At 41.4% G+C, this 27,950-nt stretch overlaps 1 protein-coding gene across 1 annotated transcript; it reads left to right on the forward strand.

The window, feature by feature from the left end:
* Positions 1-1,677: 1,677 nt before the first annotated feature.
* On the forward strand, positions 1,678-27,573 carry asz1 (ankyrin repeat, SAM and basic leucine zipper domain containing 1). Its single transcript, XM_041939783.1, has 13 exons — positions 1,678-1,782; positions 3,164-3,266; positions 4,621-4,743; positions 8,657-8,768; positions 13,753-13,864; positions 13,995-14,129; positions 14,361-14,479; positions 16,407-16,479; positions 17,030-17,086; positions 18,092-18,204; positions 21,930-22,035; positions 22,544-22,657; positions 27,430-27,573. The coding sequence occupies exons 1-13, from the start codon at positions 1,678-1,680 to the stop codon at positions 27,571-27,573; spliced, it is 1,416 nt and encodes a 471-aa protein (XP_041795717.1).
* Positions 27,574-27,950: the final 377 nt, after the last annotated feature.

The raw sequence follows: 27,950 nt of genomic DNA on the forward strand, positions 1-27,950 counted from the left end.
CAGGCTTCATTTCAGCTTTGAGTTGGACACATGATCAAAACATGTAGCACTGCACCTGCTTAACTGCAACTCTACCTCAATCATTGAAAACAGAAAAATGCACACACACTCTGTAGGGTAACCACGAATCAGAATATTAAATAGAAGATCCAAATAGTTGGTAGAGCATATTTGAAAACAACATGAAAAGATTAATAAGACGGAGGAAGGCTCTGGCTGTGTGTGTTTCAATAGCAACCCGATGTTCCTCCATCTCCCAAAATCTAGCCTGTGGCTGGGTCACTGAGGGATTGGATGAATTAAGAATTCGGTCTCTCTCTCCTGCTTCATAAAGCTTTATTTGGATCTTGTAATTATCTCTGTGCCAGGAGAAAACTGAGCCTGAGCTTTCCAGTGGAGCTTATGGATGAGCAGAATCACATGAAGTCTGTTTCTGCAGACAACTTCGCTGCAGTTGGACTCATTATTGCTGAGGGGCACAGAGGTTGTTAGCCTTTGCCTACAGGAAAGAGTGACCTCAACTGGACATTTACTGCCTTTGCAGCCAGATAAGATTTAAGTCCAAATACATACACATAGCAATAGATAATGGTTGCCTCTATTCAAGTACGTTCTATTTCAGCTTCAGTAAGGACCAAAGTCAAAGTCTGAGACAACTGATTCATCATTCATAGTAGATATTTGCTGTATGAGGATAGTATGCCAAGTAAAATACTTTAAAAGCCCTGCACTAAATCTAGATGACAAGATTCTGCTATGTATCACCACACTGCATGTACTAGTGCAAAAATTTAAAACCCCGACAGGTAAGTGAGGGAGTCTGTGAACACCCACAGCCCTGAGAAGGTCTAATCAGGCTCATAGGTGAAAAAACCTGTGTGGGTGGACTGTAGGTGTGCAGGAGCTTTAAAAAAGGCCTTAATCAATTAACTACACATTTAATATATTCAGTCAGCATGATAGCAAAGAAACCAGTCCATTAGTGGCATATTTGTAAATATTTTATTAGATGGAAATACTGAAATGTAAACCAAAAGAGAGCAACCAAACCACTCACCTCTCATAGCAACAACCCCAAAGGTAACTCCATAAGCCAGTCTGCAGAGTTCCCCTCTTCCTTTCCCAGAACAGCTTTTGGATAAACAAGACACAAGGATTAACATTACACATGAATTGAAGATGGAACAAACAGAAAAATAAATGCTAGTACTAACTACCTAGCTAGCATAAGATGGTATACGATTTACAGCTAGCTACATGCACTCAAAATGCTTCGAGGGTTGCCTTGGCTGTAAGGTAGCTTAGCAAGACGGCTAACCAATGATGTTAGCTAGCTAGCCAATATAAGATAATATATATTATAGTCAACGTTTCATATAACTAAGCATTTAGAACAATGTGTGGAATGTTAATAGGCTAATTTTGACTTACTTTAGCTAAGTGGCTAATGTTGGAGTTAAACCGTAGCACAGTAAGTGGTTTAAAAACCGAACTCTGACGCACTGTTCGCCATATGGTTGTTCGGTACGCTGGTTGGCGTGGCTCCGTGCCAAACTCCACCCACCACAGCTACAGTGAGTCGTGACTCATCGGAAAACCACTTCTGACCTGCGGCGGAGTGCCTCTAATTGGTCGTTCGGTAAGGCTACCTACGATAGCTAACGGCTAAACCAAATTATGGACAGCCGCTTGGTCTGCGCCATCCCAGCTGGATACGAAAGCGACAGCAGCTGTGACGAGTGGGACATTGGGATTTCGGATAAATATGCTTCTTGCATCAAGGTTACTTAAGAAAGCTCAATGCTAAACTTACTTGAATGAGGCGGCAAAGTTAGCTAGCAGCAACGAAATAACTGCGTCACACTAGCAGCAACACACAAGCTAGCTATAGTTTCTATTTTAGGTAACGTTAACGTTCGCAAGCTAACACTCCGCTTTAGTGCTTGTTTTGTGGCAAAGCAGGCACAGAGGCACAAAGCATTCATGATCAAGTGGTTAAGATTGTTTCCGTGGTGAAATCGGTGAGAGGGGTGAACTTTGCGGCAATCTGCCGCTCTTTCACCCTTCATGCCACGATCTTCACTCAATGTGTTAAAGCCGCACGTAGCAAAATGCGCACCGGTGTCTTAAAATAGACCGCACATTTAGTTGTATTCGTTATGTCAAGAAGTCTGTTTTAAAATGGTCCAACTAGCTTTACCAAGTACTAAGTCAATGTCTTAACACTGAATTAATAAAATTCGGCTGCATAGTGATCTGTGGTTGCTATGTGAATCTGAAGGTGGAAGCATTAAACTATGAGCTGTGTTAGCTTAACAATTGTATAATAATCTATTATAGTACCTTCTATAAACTCCCATTCTTCTTGATTCATTGCCGTGTGTGACTTATTTGCCAACAAACACAATGTCCTAATTCCATTCTAACTTGCATACTTATTTTAAATCCATAAAGACATTGTCAGTATGAGGTTAGTTTGGACCGCATTGGCCCAGAAGTAATGCACAAGGGATATAAAGCAGCTTCACAGCTGAAAATGATTAAAACTAATTTTGCAAGATGGAAAAGCTTCAGGAAGGTCTGGAAACAAAAAAAATATTAAATCTTTATAAGAAGATTCAGCTTTGTCCTCACTCAGTTAATGACAATTAATTAATGATCTGCACATGCAGGTTAATTTTTATTCATGGATGCCTGTTTTTACTTTTACTAAAGTGATTAATGTAGAGCTGAAATAGTGAGTTACTTAATTGATCGATGGTCAGTAATCAGCTGATTAGCTGATACTGAAAATTGTCAGTTGCACCCCTTAAATATTTACATTTATAGTTGTAAGATTAGTGCACAGTACTTATTGTGTACTATTAGTTTCTAATATAAAATTGACACATAACGCAGTAGTCTAATATGCTTTGTACTTTCACAAATGATCTTTGCAGTCACCTTGCACACCTAAAAAATTCAATCACCTGTCATTGCTACCTACACCTAGTGGCATATATTTCTGCTAAAAATATGTGAAAATTTCCATAATATTCATTTTTATATATTTTTTTCTCATTATTACATTTCCATATTGCTGTATTTTTTTGGTATTTTTTGTTTGTTTTTTTTCTTCGGAGAGATTTTGTGAATTCGTTCTGATTCTTCTCTACTGTCACAGGATCTGAATGCTGTTTCACCGCATGCAGAAGATGATGTGTCGATGTTGAAAACAGCCATCTGTCAAGGAGACATTCGGACTGTTGAACGGCTGTTGGACAATGGCAAGTAGTCTCTTCATTTTCTGTATGACACTTTAGCACTTAATTTCTTGACTGCATGGGCATGTATTCACTGTTTTTATTATGTATTTTATTGCATTATATAAAGCAACTTCACAGTTTGCTTTAAGTAGCAATTGAAAAATATTGTGCCTCAGGTAAAAACCACTTCTACAAACAGATTTGTTCTCTTGTGACATGTACGCGAGGTTTAAGAATTATATATGGTAATAAAATAATTTGTTGGCCAGTTTTGTTGGTACGAATGTAATTCAGTCCATCATATGAGTCATGAACAAATGGAATTACTTTATAATTTATATAAAACTAAGACAAATTTTATTCATCATTATGGATTGATAGTGTGTTTTATTGGCACATTTCAACCAAACAACTGATTGTAGCTGTTAGGACAATTCTCTCACGATGCACTCAGCTTCTTCTGTGACTTTATGTAGGTCTCCAACCATTGTCATCCTCTAGTCATCACTTACTGTAGTCTGTAATATTATGCCATCTAATATCTCTCTGACAGTCATATGACTACCCCTCGTAGTACAGTACAGCATTCATCTGGTAACAGGTTGTTGACAGTGGTGCTATTAACTTCTTTTTTGGTCCTCTAATACCATAAAAACACACCACTATATTGACACTGCTAAAATTGCTGATATCCAACAGCAGGCTTTGAAGATCTGAGGTGAGAAATTCTTCATTTTACTTTTCTGTAACATTTTTGAGAATGAAAACCACGAGCAGGTAGCATTAAATGGTAATTTTAAGGGCATAGTTTATGCCCATTTCTAATTGCTAGCTTCCACCAAGCTGAAACGATCTATTTACAGTAAGTTTGTCCAGTTAACAGCTTGCTGTGGAGCCTCTTGGTAGCTGAACGGTTACAACGCAGGCCACATGGCCACATTCGCTGGTTTGATTCCAGCTTGCGACCTTTGTTTGATGTCGTACCTCTCCGTCTCTCTCCCAATCTCCTGTCTACCTAAGTAAGAGAGGTTTAAGATAAGAATAAGACAATGTTCTTGCATGAGGCTTGTTGTCTAATAATCTGTGTTCTTTATGTATGTGTGCTTGAATAGGTCGAGGGGACAGACTTAACATTTGTCAAGCGGCTGGTGGTGATTTCTCACCCAAACATAAACAGTTTTGTCAGAGAGTGATTTCCAGAAATCAAGCAGGATAGGAAAAACAAAAGTTTGAGCAAGGAAGTTAAAAAAAAACAAAAAAAAACAGGATGTTTTTTTGTGTATGTATGTGTGTGCTGGAGGGCATTCGGCACAGATTTGCCTTTTATCTAATCATTTCATCGCCTCACTTAATTTGATCCTTTTGGTGTGGACAGGCATGGACGTGGAGACCAGGCTTGGCCTTGGCTGGACTCCTCTGATGTATGTGTTCTGTGTGGCTAATTACGACATGGCCAAACTGCTGTTGGACAGAGGGGCCAGTGCCAACTTCGTCACAGGTTAGACCAATATGAATGGGCTGACTACATTGAACTAGAGGGCAGGAGAGAGGCGTTGTAGAGAGAAAACTCTTAGAACGTCAGCCGTCTTTTTTACAGCATCTGGATGCACAACCTCAGTGTCCCTGTGTGAACAAGTGAGTTAGTTCACACTCTTGCAAATTGTACCACAGTCATAGAGTGTATAGACCAGACTTCCCTCTGTTATACATATATATTACAATATATTAATTAGTTTTACAGTAAATCTGTAAGTCTGTTGTATTGATGAATGAATAGTTTGTCACAGTCAGCTCACAGGAAAAGGCACCATATATCAAGATGGAGGTAAAAAGACTGCACTGATGTATATGGGATTTCTAACCTGTGAACAGAACAGTCCACTTTCAACACCTCTTATTCCATTGCTACATTATATTCATAGTCTGTTTACAGTTTCAAATGAGTAGAGATTGATTTCAGTAGATAACTTAATTAGTGGTGCAGTGACAAATGACTAAAGAAACACAAGTCAGACACGTCACAACACACAACATGTGAAAGAAATGCTGTCTTAAACAAACACATTCTAAGAGACCATAAGTTAACACAGTCAATCAATTAATAAATAAATAAAAGGCTGGCCGTAAGTGATGCACCTTTTAACAAAATGGGCAGTAAACCTGTGAAATCAAACCTTAAAAATGATGCCAGAGGACAAACAAGTATCAATGCAAAGTTTCTCAGCAGAACAACTAAGTCTTTCAATAGATCATCCTGATATCTGTAACCGGTCTTTCAAAGCACTTTTTAGACTACTAACACCAAAATAGGAACTTGCCTTCAAACTAAAGTAAGGTTTGAGCTAGGGCTGGCCGTTCTTGATATGGGATTGTGATAAAAATTTGTGTTGATAACAATGATAAACTCTGGAATTTTTTTAGTCAATATGGATAGATCTAACAGCCTATCACAGAGCAGAATAAAGGTGACAGCAGCCAGTCAGTTTGCTCTGCTGTCCGTGTGCCTCTGCTCTCTGTGTTTGCATGATGACGGATCTGAGCTCCTCCACACAATGTAAGTTCAGAGTACACAGTGGAGCTGTGTTTTGCACAGTTAAATGTCTGTTATTCTATTTTTTATGTTGGTAAACTATATTTTAAAGTTCAACAAATGAACCCTCTGATTTCTTTAGTCATTATCAGAATACTCTTCAAACTGGCACCATTATCAAATCAGATATCATAAAAAACCATAGAAACCAAGATAAAATCCCTCACCCACCACCGTTAAGAAAAAAACAAGGACAGGTACAGTAGGTTGATTAGGCATCACTGTTACATTGCTGCCTTCCAGGCTTGGATATCAAACAGCCATACCTAATCCTCCCGACAGTCCCTGTTGCGTTGGTGTCGAGCTATCCTTCCCCGCGTCACCTTTTTTCAATTTCCTCACCTGTTACAGCCAAAGGCCAGGGGACCAATTGAGCCTCCACACCAATACTCTTCATCTGACATTACTTAATGGTGATGACGCCAAAGAGGAACTCTTGCATCACACACCGCTGATCCTTTGAGTTGTTTTTAGTTTATGCACACTGCACCCTCATCCCAAAGCAAGAGAAATTGAAGGCATCTGTTGGATCGAGGTCAGTCTGGGTAAAATAAGCACAGGGAAGAACAGGGAAGTCTGCAGCTACATACACATACTATGAATCCTGTCGTAAAAATGCAGTTAGAGATCTATCTAGAAACGTTAAATTTTTTGTTAGTAGATAAGAGTTAGGTCAGTATTTCACAATTTCTAATCTGTAGAGGGAAATGATGGTTAAATGACTCCCATTGCATCACACTGAATGATCACTGAATGTTACACCTGTCAGGCAAGTGAGTCAGAAATCTACTTGCTCAAAGTCAGTTTTTACTGGCCTCTATGCAAGTATTTCTTCAAATTTGGCACAAACATCCACTCGGACTCAAAGATGAACTTTTTGGTGGTCACTGTGACCTCACAAAACACATTTATTTGCCACAATTTGAGAATTCATACGCTAATTATGACAAAATTGCACACAAATGTCTCAGGAGAAAATGATAAAGTGATGGCATTTATATCCAGAAGGTCAAAGGTCAGCTTTACTCTAACGTCATAATGTTCTACAGAATCACTTTTCTGGCAGTTATTTAACACCATAACTCGGGAACAGAAGGGGAGATTTCTCTTTTGGTCAGATATTGAATCGGTGACACTAATCTTGGGTGTCCATCTTGAAACCGTGGTGATTGTGTTGATCTTCTGTTTAGTACAAAACAGTGCAAAGCCATCATGAATATGTTTGGCAAATGGCATGACAAAGAGCACTCCATATAAATCTAAATGAATGCGTGTACACCTGTAACAGCTACAGTTTGTGCACTTTCTCAAAACGTCCTCATCATGCATACCTGCATTCCTGTCACTGCTTCTGCTGCCATTACAGTAAATTATTGGCATTTAAATATTTCTGGGGATCCATTAAAACCCTTCCTGTAGCTCTTGGACATCCCAGGACAGACATTTGGAACCATAGCAACAAGTCATGCTGTTGATATCTGATATCAATTAATTCTCAGTCCAGTTAAACTGTGTGTGTGTGTGTGTGTGTGTGTGTGCCTGATTTCACATGGTCTCGGCATCTGATGCTTGAGGCAGGTGAAGGAAGCAATTAAACAGAAGGATGACGTGTGGTCACGTCCTGATGGCGTTTGTCAAAGCAGCGAGGCTAAGCGGAGGAATGCATGAGTGATTGATAACGGTCACCATGCCGCTATCGTACCCTCTCACCAATTCTCAGGCCACAGATTTATTTACTCCAGTCCTCTCTAGACGCAAACCAGGCTGTCTGGTTTACACCCACGCACACATAATATAAACAGACACACACACACTTGCACACAGATATAGCCAAACATGCACAGCCACAAAGACACAGGAACCCACATACAGATGTAGAGGCCCAGGTATGCATGCACACACACACAAATACCCACTTAGATACATACTGTGATACACTCAGGTTGGTGATTCAGGCATTTGCAAAACAAAACAGGAATTGAGTGCATTGCCATGGGTCCCAGGCCTGTCTTATCAGGATGAGATCAGGAGACAACTCCTCTGAAGTCACTGGGTCCCATAAAGGCCGCCACACTTCCTGATGACAGATAAACGGCTATCCATCTCCATCACTGGGTTATCGTCCAGATTTTTTTCTTTTCCTAACTACAGCATGATGTATGACTTCATTGTGATGGAAAAAATGTCACTTCTCTTTCCTCTAATTTGTTTAGCTAAACACTGTACCTATGATTACCAATAATGAGGATTTCATACCTTTTATTTGTTTCCACAAGGTAACTACAGTAACCAAACTACATCATTCTCCAAAAACAAACCTGAAATTGGATAACAGGGGCAACACTTGTCTGTTCAGACAAAACGTTTGGAGCCACAAGGACAAACACTAGCTGATGGTTTTGTAGTTGACCCAGTTGCATCATTGCATTTTTGTACATCACTGTGGCTTATCTGTCATGCCGATGAGAGTAAACCAAGGTCTGTATTCATGTAACATCTTGAAACTGCCAGAAGAAAATATTCCATCTTCCACACACTGGTGTATTTTGATGCCAGCTGCAAAGTCTGTGCCTGTAGTTCTCCCTGTCTGAGGGCTGTGTAAACTGCAAATAAAAAAGCATTAAAAAGGGTAAAACAGGCACTTACTGTTTATTTGTTCCTGGTCATTTGTCTGAAACACTTCATAGCCTCAAGTGCCAGCTCAGTACCTTTTTATGTAGTTTTCTATATGGAGTTGTTAATAATTGGTACTAAGCTAAATGTTGGCTTCAGATAAAAGCTTGTAAAGATGCACTCCACACTAATGTGTTCTTGTCTACAGATGATGTGACGGTGCTCATGGCCAGTGTCTTAGCTTCTGCAAGCGAAGACAAAATTGCTTCCTGTGTGGGGCTTCTGCTATCCAGAGGAGCTGATCCCAACATCGCGGACAGGTGATTGGGCTGAGGGGCGAGGTACAGATGTGTTTCAGGTCAAAATGTTTATAGGAGTTTCAGCACAATGCGCACTGTCACACCCCTATTGATGTAGGCCAAATAAAAACACTCCAGACTTGACTTGAACAGGGGAGAAAAAAAACAGACGCTGGATCAAATTTCCTTTGATGGTTCTCGTCATGTTTAGCTGCCATGTGGTAGCATTATGCACCATGGCGCTCCATACAGTGTGTGTATATTTGGGTGTTTTGTTTGGAATGTCCTGTTATGGCATGTGCATGTACGGACGGGTATCAGACAGACAGACAAACAAACACAGTGAGTGTAGGGGGTGGGCAGGAGGATTTTAGAAGCTTTCTTGGAAGCTTGGATGCAATCCAGTAAGCATGGTTTCGGTAATTTGTGGGTCAAAAGTGGCCTTGGCCCTTAGGTTAAAGAACAAGGCTAGAATTGGTTCAAATGCAAAGTCAAGTCAGTTTTTTTTATACAGCCCAGTATCACAAATCACAATTTTCCTATATAGTGTGTACAGCATATGACAGCCTGTGTCCTATCTGAACTAAAAACTCAGATAAGGAAGACATGTCAGGAAGAGCAGCAGAGGAAAAATCCTCCCCCAGGATTTACAGACATGCAGTCAATCGATACAGATATATATAGTTGTAGAAAACAAGTGAAGAGTATGGATTCAGGAGTTGGTTGAGAGACTTCAGGTGTTGCCAGATGGGTAGGAACTGAGCCACCCGACCTCCTCTCAATCTCAGAAAGGACAGGCCACACAAACACAGGAGAGGCAATCCATGTGAAGATTTCTTTAGGGGTACAGCATGTGGTTTCAACAGTATGTCAGTGATAATGTTTCAACATGTAATTTGGACTTGGTACACTGATATTTAACAGTTTTTAACGTGGATGTCATTAAGTTCACGCTTAACCACGAGCAGCTATCAATCCGTTAAAGCCAAGTAAGCTTTTGTTCTGGTACATTTGTCCATCATTATTAGTGGTTACCTACTTTCCAAACTAGTTTGAACAGAATAAAGCAAATTTTGCCCCGAGGCCAAAAAAAAGCTTATTTCTATCTGTCTTAAAACACAAGTTAAGTGTAGAGAAATTGTCCAGACATCACTAAAGGCATTTAAACCAATATGTTCAGACCAGATCACAGCAGACACAAAATATCCGCGATGTGTAAGTTATACGATGAAGGAGCCATCAAATCAATCCACTCGACTTCGACCTCTGTTCGGCCGTCACTGTCCTCATGTCCAGCTGTGATCAGCACATCTGTACACAGGTAGATGTCAGAAATATCATCAACATATCACACGCATATGTCTCTGTGTTTGTGTTAATGATGGATGGAAAACTGATGCTCCAAGTGCTGGCAGTAGGAATTGCTCCAACACACCGAAGCAAACATGTCGACAGGTAACATAACCTAGAGGTTTCTTTGGATTTTGAATATTATCTCACCATGTAGGTTAGTACCTGTGATGAGAGACGTTTGGAATGCATCAGTCATCGCAGCCAGTGGATATAAAACCTGGTTTCCTGTCCTGGTGAGGAACATGAAAAATTCCATCTCGTGGAAAAGAGTGAAGGGAGGTTATTCTCGAAGCACTTTTACTGTTACCATGTGTGGATTTTTGTCGTGTCAAAGGGAGGATTCAGCCCCCAGTGGCTTTCTTGTTTAGCTTTCCCTAATCCCCTGCCACTCTGTCACTGCCAGTATGCCATTACATGCACGACACACACTGCCTGAAACCCCCTGACGACACACATGGACACGGTGTAGCGTTAGGAAATTGATTGGTTCCTTCCCAGACAAAATATTTGAAGCAAAGTAACAAGACACAGGAGGATGCAGATGAGGGGAGGTGGTGAGGAGGAGGGGCCAACACCCTCTAACATCCAGAGCGAAAGAAGAATATGAGGTTCATGTGGGTGCAGAGGATAAACCTCCTCCTCCTCCTCGTCGCCTCTTACGTCTGAATATCAAACCAATGATTAACACCAGCTGCTCGTCCCTCTCTCGTAGTGTAAACAAGCATTGTCTGTCGTCTCAAGAGTCCTGCAGGAGCACGATGTGGGGTCCATTGCCTCCATGTGTCCCTTTTTTTCACCTTCTTTGTACTGATTTGTGTTGATCATAGTTGCGTTAAGGCCGGAACATGCTTCTTCAGGCTGCAAGTGCAGTAGATGAATGTCCATGGGGGTCGTTCTGAGACATTTGTCTTCTCAGCTCCCAACAGGAGGATGCACAGATTTGTGTGGTGTGTTGCTGAGATTTAGAAGGTGTGTATGTCCACTCCTGTGTGCGACGAGTGTGAACTCAGAGCCCCATAGCCTGCCTCATATCTAAAGCAGAGATACTAAGAGATAGTTCCCACAGTGGAAACGGTATTGCCAAATCTCTCAGACACATTTCTACCATAACGTGGTATACAGTATACCAGCCTATTGCCCAAACCTGTTGCTCATCAGTCTTATTTTGTCGGTCTTGATGTGATCTTTTCAAGCCTGCATGCAAATTATTTTGGATTTTTTTTAGGATTCAGTCTGTGGAAGCCATTTTTAAAAGTAGTGTGTTTGCCTTGCTACTGTGAGTCAGGTGTTTCTGGAAGTCATTCTTCTTGCTGTCCTGATGCCAGGAACGATGTTTAATCTGAATTGTCTGCTTATTGATCAGCCATCTGTTGGAGGACTGGCCAAATCTCACAGTCTGAAGGCCACACACGCACACACACACACACTCAAAGCACTCTGGAACAGTATGTGCGTGTCCTTGGTATCTGTCTCACGCCTTGGGAAAATGCAGTAGCACAGGACAGGAAAGCAGAAATAAAAGACAGAAATGATCAATCACGTCACAGCCATTGGCTCCTTTGTTTGAGTTCACATAGAACATTAACTTTTGAATCTGAATGATGTTGCTGTTCTTACTGCGAGACGGTCCACAGATTCACACCTGTTTGACAAACATCACCTCTGTCCAGGAGCTTTTTCAGTTCAAGATAATTTATTGATGCCGAAGTCAGTTGCCGACCAACAGTTCAACTCAGAGTGACAAAGCAAAAAACAAATCGATGTATTATATATAGAAATCTAAAAGATTTCGTGAAAAAGTTTTTGCACGTGCTTGAAAAACTTTTTTGAAAAACAGGTAATGTTCTGAATGGGAGATAGAAACACCTAAAAAAAACAACTCGTCATTCGCATTTTCTTTTGCCAGTTTTCTCAAAATACAGTTTCAGTTTGAGATACATGTGGATGAAAACCCGGCCTGTGAATGACATTTGTGGTTGCACTATATGACACTAGAAAGCTGTCAATTGTCAAAACCAAAATTTGTAAATACCGATCTAGCAGTTTCTTTAAAAAAAAATAAAAAATGTACAGGAAATGTTGATGTTAAAAAACCTTTTACCGCAGCAGAAAGCATTGGCTTGGATTCAGTAGCTGGTCATGCGTTAAAAGCCCATGTATTAAAAGAGCTGTCAATCAAATTGAGAGTGATAGGCTACCCTTTTGTTTACATGTGAGTTATGGATTGTCTCTTTAAATGCCTCCTCTTCCCTTCTTGCTGTGTTGCTCTCTCACACATACGCACACTCAAAGCAGTTTCCTGTGAAAGTATTAAGTGATGAATTGCCCTCGGACTTTCCCACCACTCTAGATGGATGTATTTTTCTCACCCGGTCAGTTTGAGTCAGAGGTGATAAGATACACAAGTACAGAGGTTATTTATATACAGCGCTTGTTCTGATAGAAGCAAATACATGAAGGCAACAGAGGAATGACTATAACCTCGAAAGGTCAAAGCTGTTAAACCGGGTCCAGCCTGCATTTAACAGTTGTTGCTTGTGGAAGGACACGTTAAACATTGTTGTGCTTGTGTGTGATTACAGGATGACTGTCCGTCACCGCTACAGTAGATTATCCTGTTTGTTTAGAGCTTTGAGTGATCGATAAGTCGTCAACCACAAAATGAATCTGCAACTGTTTGGTTAATCGTTTAATCGGTTTTATTTTAAGGGACAAAAAGTCAAAATTCTCTGATTTTGGCTCCTTTAATGTGAACATTTTCTGGTTTCTTTACACCTCTACGACAATAAATGGAATATTTGTGGGTTCTGGACAAAACAAAACATCTGAGGATGTCATCACGCCAACAAATAATCGATTCATCACAAAAGTAATTGACAGATTAATCAGTAGTGAAATACTCAGATGATAATGTGATTAGCAGATACTCTCCCTCTGTCGGCTTGAAACATAGTTGTGACATTCGTAGCTTGCTCCTCAGCCAGCAGAGACCCAGAGTAAATGTCCATAGAACTACTACCAACACTAACACTATTGTTCTGTGTGTTCGCTATGCTCCAAACAACTGTCAATTTGCAAATTAATAGCTAAAAAAAAAAATGCCTTCAAATGAGCTTTACAGCCACAATATGAGGAGATGGTAGCACGACACAGATATTTGTGCTCAGCTGTGAAAGTGTTATGTGTGTCTGTTTCTAAAGATGTTTTGAGTTTGGTTTTGTCCTGAGCTTTAGGTCTCCATATGAAGGCTTTGTAACTGCAATGAATCTAAGCCACCAACTAGGACCGCAAGTTGTGATTATTTTTATAATTGATTAAATTGGCCAGAAAGTAGTTAAAATGCAATCACAAACTGGTAGATTAGTTTTCTCTCTAATCATTTCAACTTTACTTTATAGCTACCAAACTTGTAGAGCAACATTTCAAGCCTGCAGGAGTTTTTAGATGCTCCAAACATTAATAGAAAAGTGTGCATTTGAAATATGTGAATGCATTAGGTTTAGACCACAGATTTATGCTGTGTCTTTGTATTGCTGCCTGTCAGTGTTTTTGTCGAAGTACATCGCTGCCTATAATCTGGTGTCTGCTGTCCCCTGGTGGTTTCTCTGCACCTTCATCTCTTCTCTGCTTTCTTTTCGCTTGTCGTTTTCAGGTGTCAGATCACCTGCCTGATGCGGGCAGCCCAAGTAGGCTACTGTAAAGTCATCAACCTGCTGGTCTCCCATGGAGCAGAACTCAATGTCCAGAATATGAACGGATACTCGGTGTGTCAGTTTTTATTTTGTGATAACAGGTCCTTTTAGTCAGAATGTGTAATTCACGCTGTAGCTTGATATTCACAGTTCAGCACAGTTTACTTTGCTTATGATAAGTAATACTGATATTTTCTGTCAGGCTTTGTCCATAGCAGTGCAGTATGGCAGAAAGGAGGCAGTGCTAAAGCTCCTCCAGCTGGGAGCAGACAAAACCATAAGGACCAACTCTGGCAAGAGCCCTGCTGAACTGGCAGTGACTTTAAAACACACAGAGGTACATGCATGGAAAGAGTTCAATGAAGCTGAATAAGTAACAAATGAGTATAATTTCATCCGAGTATGACATCTTATGGCCATTTCAATAATTTTTAACATTACGTGACTCTTAATCCATTGTAACCTTAGTGACTCAGGTACTTGAGCTGTGCTGTACAGACGGACATTTTTCATGGTCTAAAGAAACTACTAAACCATATAGTATCTTAACACTGGTGTCTATTTGCAGATATGCAAGATCCTGGCCTTTTCACCCCACGTCAGCACCACCCGGGCCGTCGGCTCCATGGAGGAGACCCTCTCAGAGTTCTTCAAGACTAATTCTAAATCGCCACCTTCCATGGAAAGGTAAGCTGACCTGAGATGTGCCTTCAGCACCTTCAGGGCTTGGGCATGTTCTTCTAGTACTATCTTTTCTTCAAGCCTTTTTTGATGCAGTAAAATATGCAGTTAAATTTTATGTTGTTTCCCTCTGTAGCTTTTACAGCATAAACCGACATATATGTCACAGTTTTGGAGAGTTTTGCTTACTCATTATAGCTAATTGTAGGGCTGTCTCAGGCCAATGCATCTACTCAGGTTTGGAATGGGGGAGTGCTTGTAATTCATACTTTTTCTTATCTAGAGATATTTTTCATGAATTTTCAACATCATTAGTGATGTTTTTCATCAATACACCTTTCCTGTGATTATCAGAAATATAGTATTCACTCCGCCCAGTTACAGTACAGTCCAGCACATCTGCAGAGCAGCTGCCCCACATTTCTTATACATGTCGGGCCGCATGTTTGACCTACAAGAATCACACTTTAGTGTTTTTCATTATTATTAATCATATGAAAACATTTCCACACAGCCAGAAAAAATAGGAAGTGTGTGTCCTGGTCAGTTCAGTTCTTAAATCCTAGTGCACCACAGAGCGTCTCTCCTGCCTCGTTCTGACAGCTTCTGAGGAGGTTGTGTCAATGTCTGGTTCAGAAATAACTAGCTGGCTTTGCTAACATTTAGCACAAGAGCTGAGCATCCATGGAGCCAGCACAAAGAAGTTGCACTGTTTTCCATCTTGCTGCCCTCTGTTTTCAGCACAGCTACTTGTGTAGTTAATTTAGAGACGAGACTCAGTTTGCAGCCTGCCATGCTGATACTCAGTGTTGCATGTGTGGATCTATGTAAAGTAGATATTAAGCAGAATCTGAATCCTCTCTGCATAAATAAGGATCAAAGTTTTTCTGACTGTCTGATGGTCAGCAGTTTAGTGTAGTTTATACAGCCAGGAAGTTGTAACGCATCAGTGAATTCACTGTTCTTCTTTACACCTATCTATTCTTCTCAAAGTAACATCCCATCAGTAACAGCAGCCTGTGTGCTTGTCGCCCCCTGTTGGATTTCTGTGAGTCAGTGCCTGTGCAGCAGGTGTTGTTGGACCATTGTTCAACCAGACATAAACAATAATAAACCTTTTGCATGAGTGTTTAGTCGGTTCAGGCACAGCTGGGCATATTCAACATTATTTTGTCACCGGAGGGCAATTGGTTTTTCAGCAAGGCGTACTGCAGTACATAAAAGAACAGAGACGTACCGTACAGCAAGGGGGAGGAATGGTGCCCTGAATATCTTAACATCTCTTTTTCCTTTGGGTATCAAGTGGGCGCAACCAAAGTGTCATTGAGTTCAGACACATCAGAGTAACCGCAGTGTTATCATCAGCCGAAAACATTGTATTCCAACATGTCTGGCACCAGGAATTACAGCCTGCAAACATTTTAGCTGTCCTTCTCCCACGTCAGATACAAAGACATTAAAAAACAAGTAACGCATTTCACATATTTTGAATGTTGTGAGAGGAGACGCTTGTTCATAAACAGTCAAACTGAAGTTGCGTGTACACCGCGGTCACTGTGATGGGTCCAAGCTCAGTGACATTTTGGTTGTACCCACTTGATCCCTAAAGGAAAAGGAGATGTTTCCTTTGGCCCAGTCATTTCTACAGGGAGGTCAAAGGTTCAATTCAGAGCACTTGGGCTGTGTAATTCAGTGCTCAAGCACGCTTCAGAGGGGTAGATTTTTGTTGCTGTGAAGTCTTTTACCGAGCCTTGCACTGAAAGGACGACCTCTTTTCAGTATGCTGTTTGGCTTTTTTTTTGACATGCACTATTCAGAAAGTCTCTATACATGCAGTTTTTAGTTTAACTCTATTCCTGATTCACTCTTGGGTTGATAATGTAGAATAAGTCACAAGTCCTCAGGAGTCAAATGAACACTCTGCTCTCCTCAGTGTAACCAAGCTTGATGAACTTGGGCTCCTCCTACACGGCCTTGATCTTGGCTACCTCACTGACATCATGACTGTGAGTACCAGTTACATGCTGGAATAGAATTTTTTCTGAAGTGTATGTATATTTTTGTATGCACAGTGCCTTTTTCTAATGTGAGAGATTTCTCTTCTCTTATCTCGCTGATGCCAAGATAGTGAGCAGAGATAACATGCTGTTCCACACAGCGTAGTACAGTATTAGATCTACGGGTGAGATACAGTGATCTCGAATGTGTTGAGCACTGCTGCATTATTAACAGAATGACATTTATATGCTTGGGAACATGTCATGAGATGATTAGTTTACATATTTCACTTGGTGCTTCATAATGGATCTAGTGTACTGAATTGTGTTGGTCCGAATTAAAATTAACAGGGTCAGCTCAAGTTTTAGGCCCTGTCTGATGTATGAGGACTGGGTTTGATGGGTGCAGGTAGATTGTCGTCACCGTATAGCAAAGCCTCATGCAGGTACATCTGTTTCAGGCGGTGCGGTCAGGAGCAGATACAGAAGTTTTGATTCGGTAAATGCTGAGTGATGTTTTCTCTTTCTTACTCTGGTTTTTACATACACACACGCACAGGAAAATGACATCACCTGGAGCTACCTGTTGACCATGGAGAAGGAGGACCTTGAGAAGGTAGAGGATGACTGTAACATCTGTTTGTCTGTCAGCTCTTTTTCTCACCAGCAGCCTTCAGGGTGACCCAGAAAAAGACGAGGGTAGCTGCTGATGTCACCGCTGTTTAGGCCACAAGTTCAGTAGAAAGAAGGTGGTGAGAGGTTAAACTGATACTGTGTGTTGGCAGTTTATTCTTGGATCATTCTTTCAATCAACTGCAGTATATTCCTGTAAACTTGGGTAGACCTCAAATCTGTCATAAGAGGTAAACAAATGTAAATTGAGTTCATCTGGTGCGCTAAACCTCGCCCACATCGCACATTTCTGCTCAGTATTACAAGAACATGTTACATTTATAATAACTGACAGAACTGAACGTTAAATTCCAGTCCAGAAGTCTTGCAGACATGAAACATACTTCATGGTGAATTACAGACAAACCTGTAAGTAATTACACCTTTGCATCAAGATTTTTTCATTTGATATAGTAGTGCAGTAATGAAGATGCCTTGGGGTTTAACTTCAAACTCAATGAAGCGTGATAAAGCTTCAGAGAATTCCTGGTGTAAGCAGCGGGAGAATAATCCTACAGTGAAGACATTTTACGACTGCTGCATCCACTGTGTAAGAATAGCTGTCAGACTGTTTAGCATCATTTAATGTAACACTGTGTTCATGTTGTTCATGTCACAACATCACAAACCTACTTATTGCACTGCTCCATTATGTACTAATGTGCTAATATCTTAACATCTGTGAAAGTATCCTGTATATACTTTATTTTTTATTTCATATTTATTTTTTGCACTTTGTAATGTACATAGCTTTCTATAGTTGATTAAATTTTTTATCTTTTTTATTGTTATTATTTTATTTATTATTTTGTTCTACTTGTTCTGTTTTCTACCTTTAATTTTTTATTCTGCTGCTGTAACAGGTGAATTTCTGCAGCGTGGGGTAAATTAAATCTCATCTTATCTTTTAATCAACAAGAAAGACAAATAGTTTTTCTCCGTTTATCAGATTGGTATCACAGACGCGGCGGACCAGCAGAAGTTGCTGATTGCTTTGCAGCAGATACACATGGACAAAGTGGACTTAGACACAATCTGCCAACTGGGAGTCACAGATACCGGGTAGGGCACCACATCTTAATGCCCAGCAAACCTGAGGCGATCAACACCTCTGCTAACGAGAGGGAGTATCCTGAGTAACGTCTAGTAATGTCTAAGAACCTTCAGAAGGTTCTCAGTGTTCAAAGGAAAACTGTGAGCTAGTTTGAGCATTGCTTTATCAGGAAGGCACTAATATGAGATTAGAATGAGTAACAATCTGATCAGAAGCATCATTCTCTGCATTTTAACTTTCTTATCTATGATTCAGTCAAATTATTGCAAAAATCATTGTAGATCGTGGTGTCTGACAGAAAACATGGTGTTTGAGATTCTGTACAGTATTTGAAAATCTTTGCGTTTCAGTCAAGTAGAAATATCTGATAAGATGTCAGCTGCAAAAAAAACGATTCCACTAACGCTGCACAATGCCAGAAACAAGTTGACTGTAGTAGCAAGAATTTAAACACTTGTCAGCCACACACCTTAAACCCTCCCCCACATCCAACCCACCTCCATCTCCTCGTAATGCTCCGCCTGTCCTCCTCCACTGGAAGTCATCCATCAGCCCCATGAGCATCTCACTGTCCGAGTTCTGTATCCCCCTCACTCCATCTCTGTAGTCGAGCCTTGAGCCAGGGCGTAATGGTTTAAGCGCAGCTGTAATGATTTGTAAGGTGAGAGATGATGGGAGGTTGCAATGAGCAAAGGAGAGCCAGCGGCGGGGGCCAAACAGAGCCATCGCACCGCACCCCATCACTTCATGAATCCTCAGCAGAACTGGGCTCGCGAGCTTCACCCGCCCTCGCCTGCCGGATGAGAGACAGTCCAATACAATCCCCTCGATTGTTAATGAGAGGGATGGAAGGTTGATCAGGGCCAGACCTCCTAGGAAGCTCCTTTGGGATCCTTATTTCACAAAAAAAAAATTGGAAAACAGAAAATTAGTCCGAAAAAATATTTTCTTGACATCTCAGAGCCTGTGGAGAAAGTTGGGCCTGGAGAAATTGTCATAAAATATAGCTTCACTAATGCAATTTTTTAATGTCAGAAACAATTAAATCCTTATTTGACTTTAATGAACTGAAATACAGTGATGTGCAGGAACTGAAACATTCATTTACGTCTGCCCATCTGTCTGTAAATCAACTGAGCTCTGTCATCTCAAGGTAGAGCACCTAAAGGTGGAGTCTGCACCTGTGGAGCCTGATCAGAGTAAGCCCACAAAACTAACCAGCTGCTGCTTTTCCTGAATCTCAGGGCAGGTTGTGGACTTGTAATTGTAGTGGGCCATGTCCAAAGTGTGCATTTCCAAGGCAGCTGCTTGGCTAAAGCTACAGCTAAACACTTTTTGGGCTTGGTTATCCAAGGGGACTTCTGAGGCAACAGATAGGCAATGCAAGAGGCCAAAGGGAATGCATTTATGGAGATGCAAAACAGTTTGGGGAGGCCATGAAGAACGATTGTGGTTGGCATCAGATATGTTCTGGCAAACCATCGGATGACTCAGGAAGGGGAGACAGGGCCATGCCCAGGCTATTGGAGGAGAACTGCTGACCTTGGCAGGGGATCTTGTGGGCAGTGAAAGAGGTACTATTAGGGGCTTCTGAATCCAACTGGCAGACCACATGTGACAGTGAGTCAATATGAAAAGACTCAAGAGGATGCTTTGCCCAGCCCTCTGAGGTCACTGTGGTAGTGTAAAATCTATACTGAAGTAAACCACACCAGTTGTGGATGAACTAGATAGAGACCCCTGAGCAGACAATAACATACTAAAAAGGATCATGTCCTACCTGGTCTTGGAAACTCCTTGAGACCCGCCAGGTAGAGCTGGTGGACTTGGCTGGCAAGAAAGTCTCTGGCCAGTGGATACCTTGATCAGTCTGCTGCCATCATGACCCCACCCTGGATAATAGGCAGAAAATGTGTGGCTTGATAATTGGAACCCAGTCAGTCATCATTTTGTTGGTGCCATTTAATTCTTTTACAGAATATCTTAAAGATCCCCTATGAAGTGTTTGACCACGAGTAGCACTAGAGAGCGTTGTTTTTAAGAGGGGGCCCCTGTTTTACATGTGATGTGATACAGTTCTTCAAATGGTTTCATGCTCTTCCACTAATCAACAGTTGGTGGCGATAATGTTCCAAGAAATGTGGCAATTTGCCAACAAAAGCAAGGAAGAATCAGTGTTTGGTGAGGAGCAAACATTGATTAAAACAATGTAGGTGTCATTTTCTATGTTTCATATGTGTTATGTGCATGTAAATGCATTCAACATGCTTATTAGGCCTCAAGGATACTTTTCATGAGATACAGAAAAATGTAAATGCAACTTTGTTTACAAAAAAATCCCCTGTGGGTACCTGAAGTAGTAGCCCTGCGTAGATAAACTTGGATTGGCACAGTGCAGGTAACTTACCCACACTGACGCCTCCATAGGAAGGTAGGGAATTGAAATGTGGCCGAAACGTTGCTGGTCTGAAACTGCCAGACGAGCAAGTCTCACTGCCAGTGAAAGAAAATGTGCATCACTCTCTGCAGCTACCACTGAGTGGGTGCCCACTGGAAAAGGGCAGTATGCCCAGTTGTCCCTTGATAAATTAAGTTCACAACAAAACGGCACGCATGCATCCTCTATCTGTATTCCCACATAACATAACGTCCTTTCCATCTGCAATTCCTTCAACGATCTTCCCTCTGGGGGCCCATCATCACTCTCTGCTCCCTAGATAAACTAACAGCCGGGAGAAGGGAGGTGAAGGTGCAGTGCAGGCTGACTGACAGTGTTTACTCGCCCCTCTGACAGAGTGTGAGGAGGGCCGGGACGGCTGGCGGCCCAGTCCCCTCACCAAGGGAAATGTACCATTAAGATAAGAGCTATCAATATCCCACCGGACCAGGGGATGGGAAGATAGGGACAGAGAGGTTGATGAATATAAATAACTAATCATTTAAGGTGGATGTTTTCAGGGAGGGATGACAGCATGGGGAGGAGGTGGGGAGAAGGCTCGGCCACCTGCTCAGTTTTCTATAGGGTTTGGTGAGGTGGTCTCCTGGAAAATGCATGGAGAATGTTAACACAAAGTTCGGTCCAAACTATCAATCTGTCTGCCCTGTCACAGCCGGGCATCTTCAGCAGGCCTTGCCTTGTTTTTTTTATGTGGACATCTCCTTAGGGATCACTTTTAAAGAAGATAAACTTACCGACCTCAGCCTTAAAGCTCCAACAGTATTATCTGTATGCCTGAAAACGCAGATGAGCAATGCATCACATTGATATGCCTCATCACCTTTATCCGGTTGTTCAAATTACAGTGTATTTTGCAGAGTGAGATTGGCAATTTGAAAATGTAATCACAACTTGAAAAACTAATTACTGAATTGTCATTGCATTTGCAAAACACAAGTGCTGCAACTATTGCTAATATCAATCACCGGTGAATCTGTGCTCATTTCTGCGGTTAATCTTATCAATTGTGTAGTATAAGATCTCAGGAAATTGTGAAAAATAGCCATCACAAGTTCTGAGGAGCTCAAGGTGACACCTTCAAATGACTTGCTTTGTATGAACCATCAGTCAAAAACCCATATAAAACACAAACACACACACAAAAAGATTTGGCTGCTCTCAGAACTAAAAAAATGCAGCATGTACAAACAATATGTAACAAATGAAAATTGTAGGTGTGCAGATATTTTCATACATATATATATATATATATATAAAGTTGTGTGTGTTTTGCAGGACCGAGGAGCTTCTTAACTTCCTGATAAGTGTGAGGCAACAGTGCTGCCACCTGACAGAGTCCATTCAGGACGTCATCAGCCGTTTCCCCTGCAGAGCCTCTCAGGTACATGTCACCTGTTGTAGTGCACTCCTTTGGGGTTTACCACCAGTCAGGTGATGCACTGGTTGCCAGTTCATGCCAACTTGCTAACATTTTGACAGCAGAAGCACTTGTGGTGCAGTTCATGTGCCAAAAATCAATATGAAAGTCCTCATTTTGAATTTAAAAGATGTATATATTTGCATGAAGGCTTGTTGGTTTAATATAGCTTCAGGGGGCACAACATGAAAAGCAGGAATAATTCTTAGAATAATTCTTGGAGTGGCTGAACAAGTAAACTTCAACAAAACATAATAGAAAAGATGACAATCATTTGCATGTTTTTTTTTTTTAAGTGAAGGCTGTACGCCGGGCACCGTCCAGTGTTCCTGACTATAGTGAGACCAGGTGCCTTTATGTGTGCATGCTCTGTCTGCTGATGTCTTTGTTACTCGCTCATTCTGTGTCACCTGCCTTCCAGCTTGATTTGTACACTCGAAAAAAATCTCTGTCTCTCTGGTCCTCCATGTAGCTGGTCTTCTCACCGTACTCCAATAAGGAGGTCCAGGCCGTCTGCAATCAGCTGGTGATCCAGACAAAAGACCTGCAGATGGAAGTCACCTGCCTCCGTGGTCTACTATGCCAGGTCAGCACGCACACACACACGCACACAAAATAGCAAGAGCTTATACTACTTAAAATTCTAAAACTGATTCCTGTCAAATATTTTACCTTAGAAAATGCTAAAATGACAAGCTTAGACCATGTTTGTGTTTGCAGGCACTGCAATTAAATATAAGGCCACCAATATGACACTTTACAATCGGTTTTTATTTATTTTCCAAGCTTTGCAGTGATTGATAAACAGCAGGCTTCTACACAGCCCACCACACACGATGCCACAGCCTTTACTGCAGACCTCTCATGCGGAAAGAAATCGATTTCTGGCCTCATATTTTGTTCTAAAACAGCTGTGAGAAAGAGTGGGGCAGGATATTTTACTGCTGAACAAGAATGTTTGTTATGAAAAATGGCAGTAACAGGAAATAAAAAAAACTTCACAGTAGCTCGAAATTAGATATAAATTCTAGCAGTAACTAAAAATTAAAAATAAGCCCATATGGAAAGAGAAATGTGAACATATATATATTATATAAAGGTTGTAAAATATTCATGTGCTATAATTTATTTGTGCGTCTGTTGACCCTGATGGTGACACGTAGGTAATAAGCTGCAACTGCTGATAAAACTGTTCAGGCTCAAACACATTCATACTTCATGGAAGTCATTTTAAATTCCTTTCTCTGTTGACTGGCATTCTGAGAGCTTTCCTCTTACCACTTGGGATTATAAGCAACATGAACAGAACAAAGTGTGTGTGTTAGATGTTGGGGTGTATGAATTTCGGCGAGCTCCAACAGGTATGTGCGGGAGTGCTTGCATGTGTGCACCTGACTCCGTGTGTGTGCATGTGTGTGTTTTCATTTGTATTCCGAGAGGAGAGAGTCGTTCCTGACAGGGCAGAGTCCTCACAGCCCATAAGTCAGCACCACTGTGACATCGACCTGTCAGCACACAGACGATGAGGCGGAGGGATGAGGGGGCTGATGGGAAGGAGAGGGTGGGGGCAGAGGGAAGCGAGGAGAGGACGCAGGTTGGCGGGGTGAGGGAGTTTAAGAGGGGAGAAAGGGGATGGGTAGAGGCGGGGGTACGGGGAGCGCAAAGGAGGTGGGTTAGCAGCAGATAGAGGTGTGTGAGTGTGTTTATAGTGTAGGTGTGTGTGTGTGTGTGTTGATAACGTTGGTTGGGGTGCAGGAGAAGTTCTTCGATTGTGTCAGACAAGAATCTGACGGCCAATGGAGCCCATTTGGACCCATTGGCTCTCAGCCCAGGGAGGAAGAACCATACACACTCTATAAACACACACACACACACACACAATATGAGCTTATCTTACGATGGAAGCTTGTCTGTTGAAACATACACACTCTTGAATCACAAACACTCTATCACTGCATCTGCTGGAGCTCTCACATCACAAGCTGTGAAACACACTTTGGTGGATTTTGGTACATCTTTGAAAGCAAACCTTTTTGATTTGTTTCCTTGCAGTAACCCGAAGAACACATGAAACAGTAACATCTAAACCAGAGATCGGAGCGATGAGTGTGAATGGTGATCGTGCTCATCACTGCCATCTAGTGTTGGAGCTGATAAATGTATGACACCTGGTAAATTGGCAGGAATATGAACTGAGCCGACTTTTATATAAACCTTCGGTGACCAACAGGAAATTCTACACAAACCAGCCTGCAGCACAGCTTTTGGTGCTCATAAATCCATTTCCACAATGAAGATGTATGTGTAAACATGAGTGCCAAAAGCAATATGTATGCTGAGATAAAGGGAGAGCATGACTGGAGTCAAATTATGTAGTTTAAAACTGCACTAATCAATATTTTTATATGAACACTGGCTCAAATGGCTTTGTGTGACCCCACAGGGAATTATCACCCACTCTGTGATGTTCAGCCTCAGCTTTCTCTTCAGACTTGTTTCCTGCTGCAGCACACAGGCTCTGATAAATCCACTGTACATCACACAGGCCGGCAGATGAAGCCAGCTGATGAATGAAGTGGAACATCTAGCAGCTGAAGAGATTCTCAGCAGTTGGTGTAGAGCTAACAGGAGAATGAATATTGGAGTTATGTTATTAATATTGGACTTGATAAGGTAGACAGAAAAATCTCTCTAAATGAATAATGATGCTGCTCCATGTCTGCTCAAGGTGTAAACTGTTGGCAGGTTTTTTTTTTTTTCCAATTATTTAACTTCTTGGACATTTTGAAACCTGCATTCTTTACATTCATGTTTACTGCCATTGTTGGTGCACTCATGTTCCTTTTGTCCACTAGAAAAACAAAACAAGGACCCACTGATGAAACAAAAATGCTCCATAGGTTTACTAGATGTGAGAAACTCCACAGGGCACCTTTAATAGCTGATAGCATGCCTGAGGTATATACGGTACGAGCTTTAAAATCACTGTTCAGTCGGTAACATTAAGGGCTGTGGCAGTATAGAGGCAAGAGTCATTGAACCAAATAAAGACTTCTTGTGATGACTTGGCTGATGTAGTTTGAAAACCCCTGATCTACTTCCTGGAATGTGTGCATGTTCAGAGCACCAGCCTCCAGTTGGTTGTTGGTACTTTGACTGTGACCGCTCTGTCAGGTGTGAACACACCTCATGCAGGACTCTTGAAGCTCTATGTCAGTTAATGCAGCAGTGCGTACTGTAATTCCACCAAACCACTGTTCTTTGCAAAAAGCCCCGATCACAAACAAATGAACCACAGAGCCCCGTTGCCCACCAACACCTGATCATGCTGGTTTTTCATTCACATCATTGGCTTTAAAAATGTGACTTGAGATGCTGGTTCCTCAATCGTAGCACCGCCTTCTATTGTTGAGCTGTTGAAATAATGACTGGTATCTTCCAGTGGGTGGGATGTTATCCATCCAAAACAGAGCACAGGAGGGAAAATGACTCCTGAATTCCAGAAGTAGTGAAGTAATTGTTAAGTCGAAAGTATTGATCATTAACCATATCAACCATTTATAGGTATTATGGGTGTTTAGTGGGTCTAGTCTTGCATCCTATCAGATGTTGAGAATCCACATACTGTGATCGCCAAACAAGTTAATTGTTAAAATTGAATATATTTTGATGTCATGCTCACTCATAAGGCTGCTGTGTGTAGGCTTTGTATGTGATTACAACCTCTTTGTCTGCAATTGTGCTTTTTGATACAACAGGAGGTACCAAAATCCAAAATGTTCAGATTCAACTTGGAGTGGCTTTTTTGTGCAGTGGTAACTGAGTTGTTTAAAGATTTTTAAATTGTTTTGAGTGTCAAATATTTGCCCCCTGTAGGTTTAACAGGTGGCACTGCAAAGTTTAGAGCGTGCTCCTTATTTTCAGTTTTGGTATTTTAAGTATTTTGGCCCATTTTATGGCTTTATTGCAGAGTAGACAGGGGGGACAGACAAAAAAAGAGAGGAGAGAGAGGGAAGGACGACAACCTGACCCAAAAGTCTGGGCTGTTGGGATGAGAGTCAGCAACTAAAACCAAACTGAAAAGACTAGATGACAACCTTTCAAAACATGGGTCGAAAACATCTTTCCGCCATAATCCATCTCTCTACTGGTGACCCAAATGTTCTGAGTAACAAACCATCCACAGTTTGGCAGTAAATTGATAAATACTCTGCTTTCAGCTTCAGCGATGTGTGTAGTCATGTTGATGAAGAAGTCGACTGAACATGAAAGATATTATTACAACCCTGATTCCAAAAGAGTTGGGACGCTGCTTAAATGCTGAATAAAAACAAAGCAATCATTTTCAAACAAACTGTGTTTACATCAACGGTTTGACAAAGTCTTCCTGAGCCCATGTGTTAATCTCCTTTATACAATGTGTTCACAAAGTGTTGAACCTCGCTCCATCCTCGCTGTGAGCCACTGAACTTTTCCAGGATGCTCCCTTCATACCCAATCATGATACTATCACCTGTTACCAATCAACCTGTTTACCTGTGGAATGATCCAAACAGGTGTTTTTGGAGCGTTCCACATCTTTCCCAGTCTTTAGTTGCTTCTGTCCCAACTTGTTTGAAACATTTTGCTGCATCAGATTGAGAATAAGCAGATATTTACAAAAATCCATGAAGCTGCTGAGGTAAAACATGAAATATATTGAATATATTGTCTTGGTGCTGTTTTCAGTTAAGCGCACAGTGTCCCAGCCTTTTTGGAATCAGGGTTGTACTAATTTTGTCCTGTGGGAAAAAACACCTTCCTGGCACTTTCTTCTACAAGAATGTCCTTGTTGTCAGAAATCAGGAAGTTGTAGAAATCTGGGTTTACTGCCAAACCACAAGTTCCCAAGTCACATTTACCAGAAGAAAGCTGAACTCGTCTCACATGACGGGGATTCAGTGTGACACTGTGTCACCCCCTGACTTGGGAGTTTATGAGGAGCATTATTCCTCCGTGACTTGACCATGACCAAGATCCGACTCTGCACTCGGCTCATGAATCCTTGAGGATTTGGCACAGGAAGTTTCGGTGACTCAGGTTTGCGAGTCATGTTGTGGTGGTACGATGAGACCAGACGTGCCCTCATCTTCCAAATGAGCTGGCCTCCGTTTGATTCCCACCCAGTAGTAACTGAGCCGATATTTCCCACCCAGTGGAGGTTTAACCGGCATGAAACTGTCTAACCAGGAAACTACCGTAATCCAGACTGGATAAAGTTAAAGTGACCTGCAGCCCTTCCGCTTCCTGCACGAGGTCACGTTGCTCTAACCACAGGATTGTGTACGAGTTTCTCATGCGAATCTCCTCCTCCCTCAGATTAACAAGGCTGAAGATTGCTGTCAGCCTCCTCGGCCTGGTTCCCGCAGCAACTGGAGGATGCGATCTCGCATACTGGGCGTGCTGGGAGCCACTTTCGTCTTGCTCCTCTGCAAAGCTGCCCGCGGCAAGGTTTACCTGTAGACGTAGGGGAATGAGTGGTGAACACCAGAACGCTTGCGCCCAATGAGTTATTTAAAGAGCTCAGCATCATATTTAGTTTTAATGACTGCGGCTGATAAGTTTGATTATAACAAGACGGATAAGACAGACTGTTCCCACTCTGTTCTGACTCGTCTGACTTTAGTTCTGAATTCTTTTAAGTGTTTTTTGTTCTGTTTTAAGTATTTAAGTCAAAATTAAAGTTCCTTAGAAGGATTTCTTGCAGTCAAATTAAAATTGGGATCAGAACGTTGTTTTCATTGCCTGCAAAAAAAAGAAAAAAAAAGGATTGAGTTAATTTTAAAATGTTTGGTTCTGATCTGGATAATAAAGCGGTTTAAATACTTGAGTGTGGGCTT

Source organism: Chelmon rostratus, chromosome 6 (genome assembly GCF_017976325.1).
Source record: "Chelmon rostratus isolate fCheRos1 chromosome 6, fCheRos1.pri, whole genome shotgun sequence".
In the NCBI taxonomy this organism is placed as follows: Eukaryota; Metazoa; Chordata; class Actinopteri; order Chaetodontiformes; family Chaetodontidae; genus Chelmon; species Chelmon rostratus.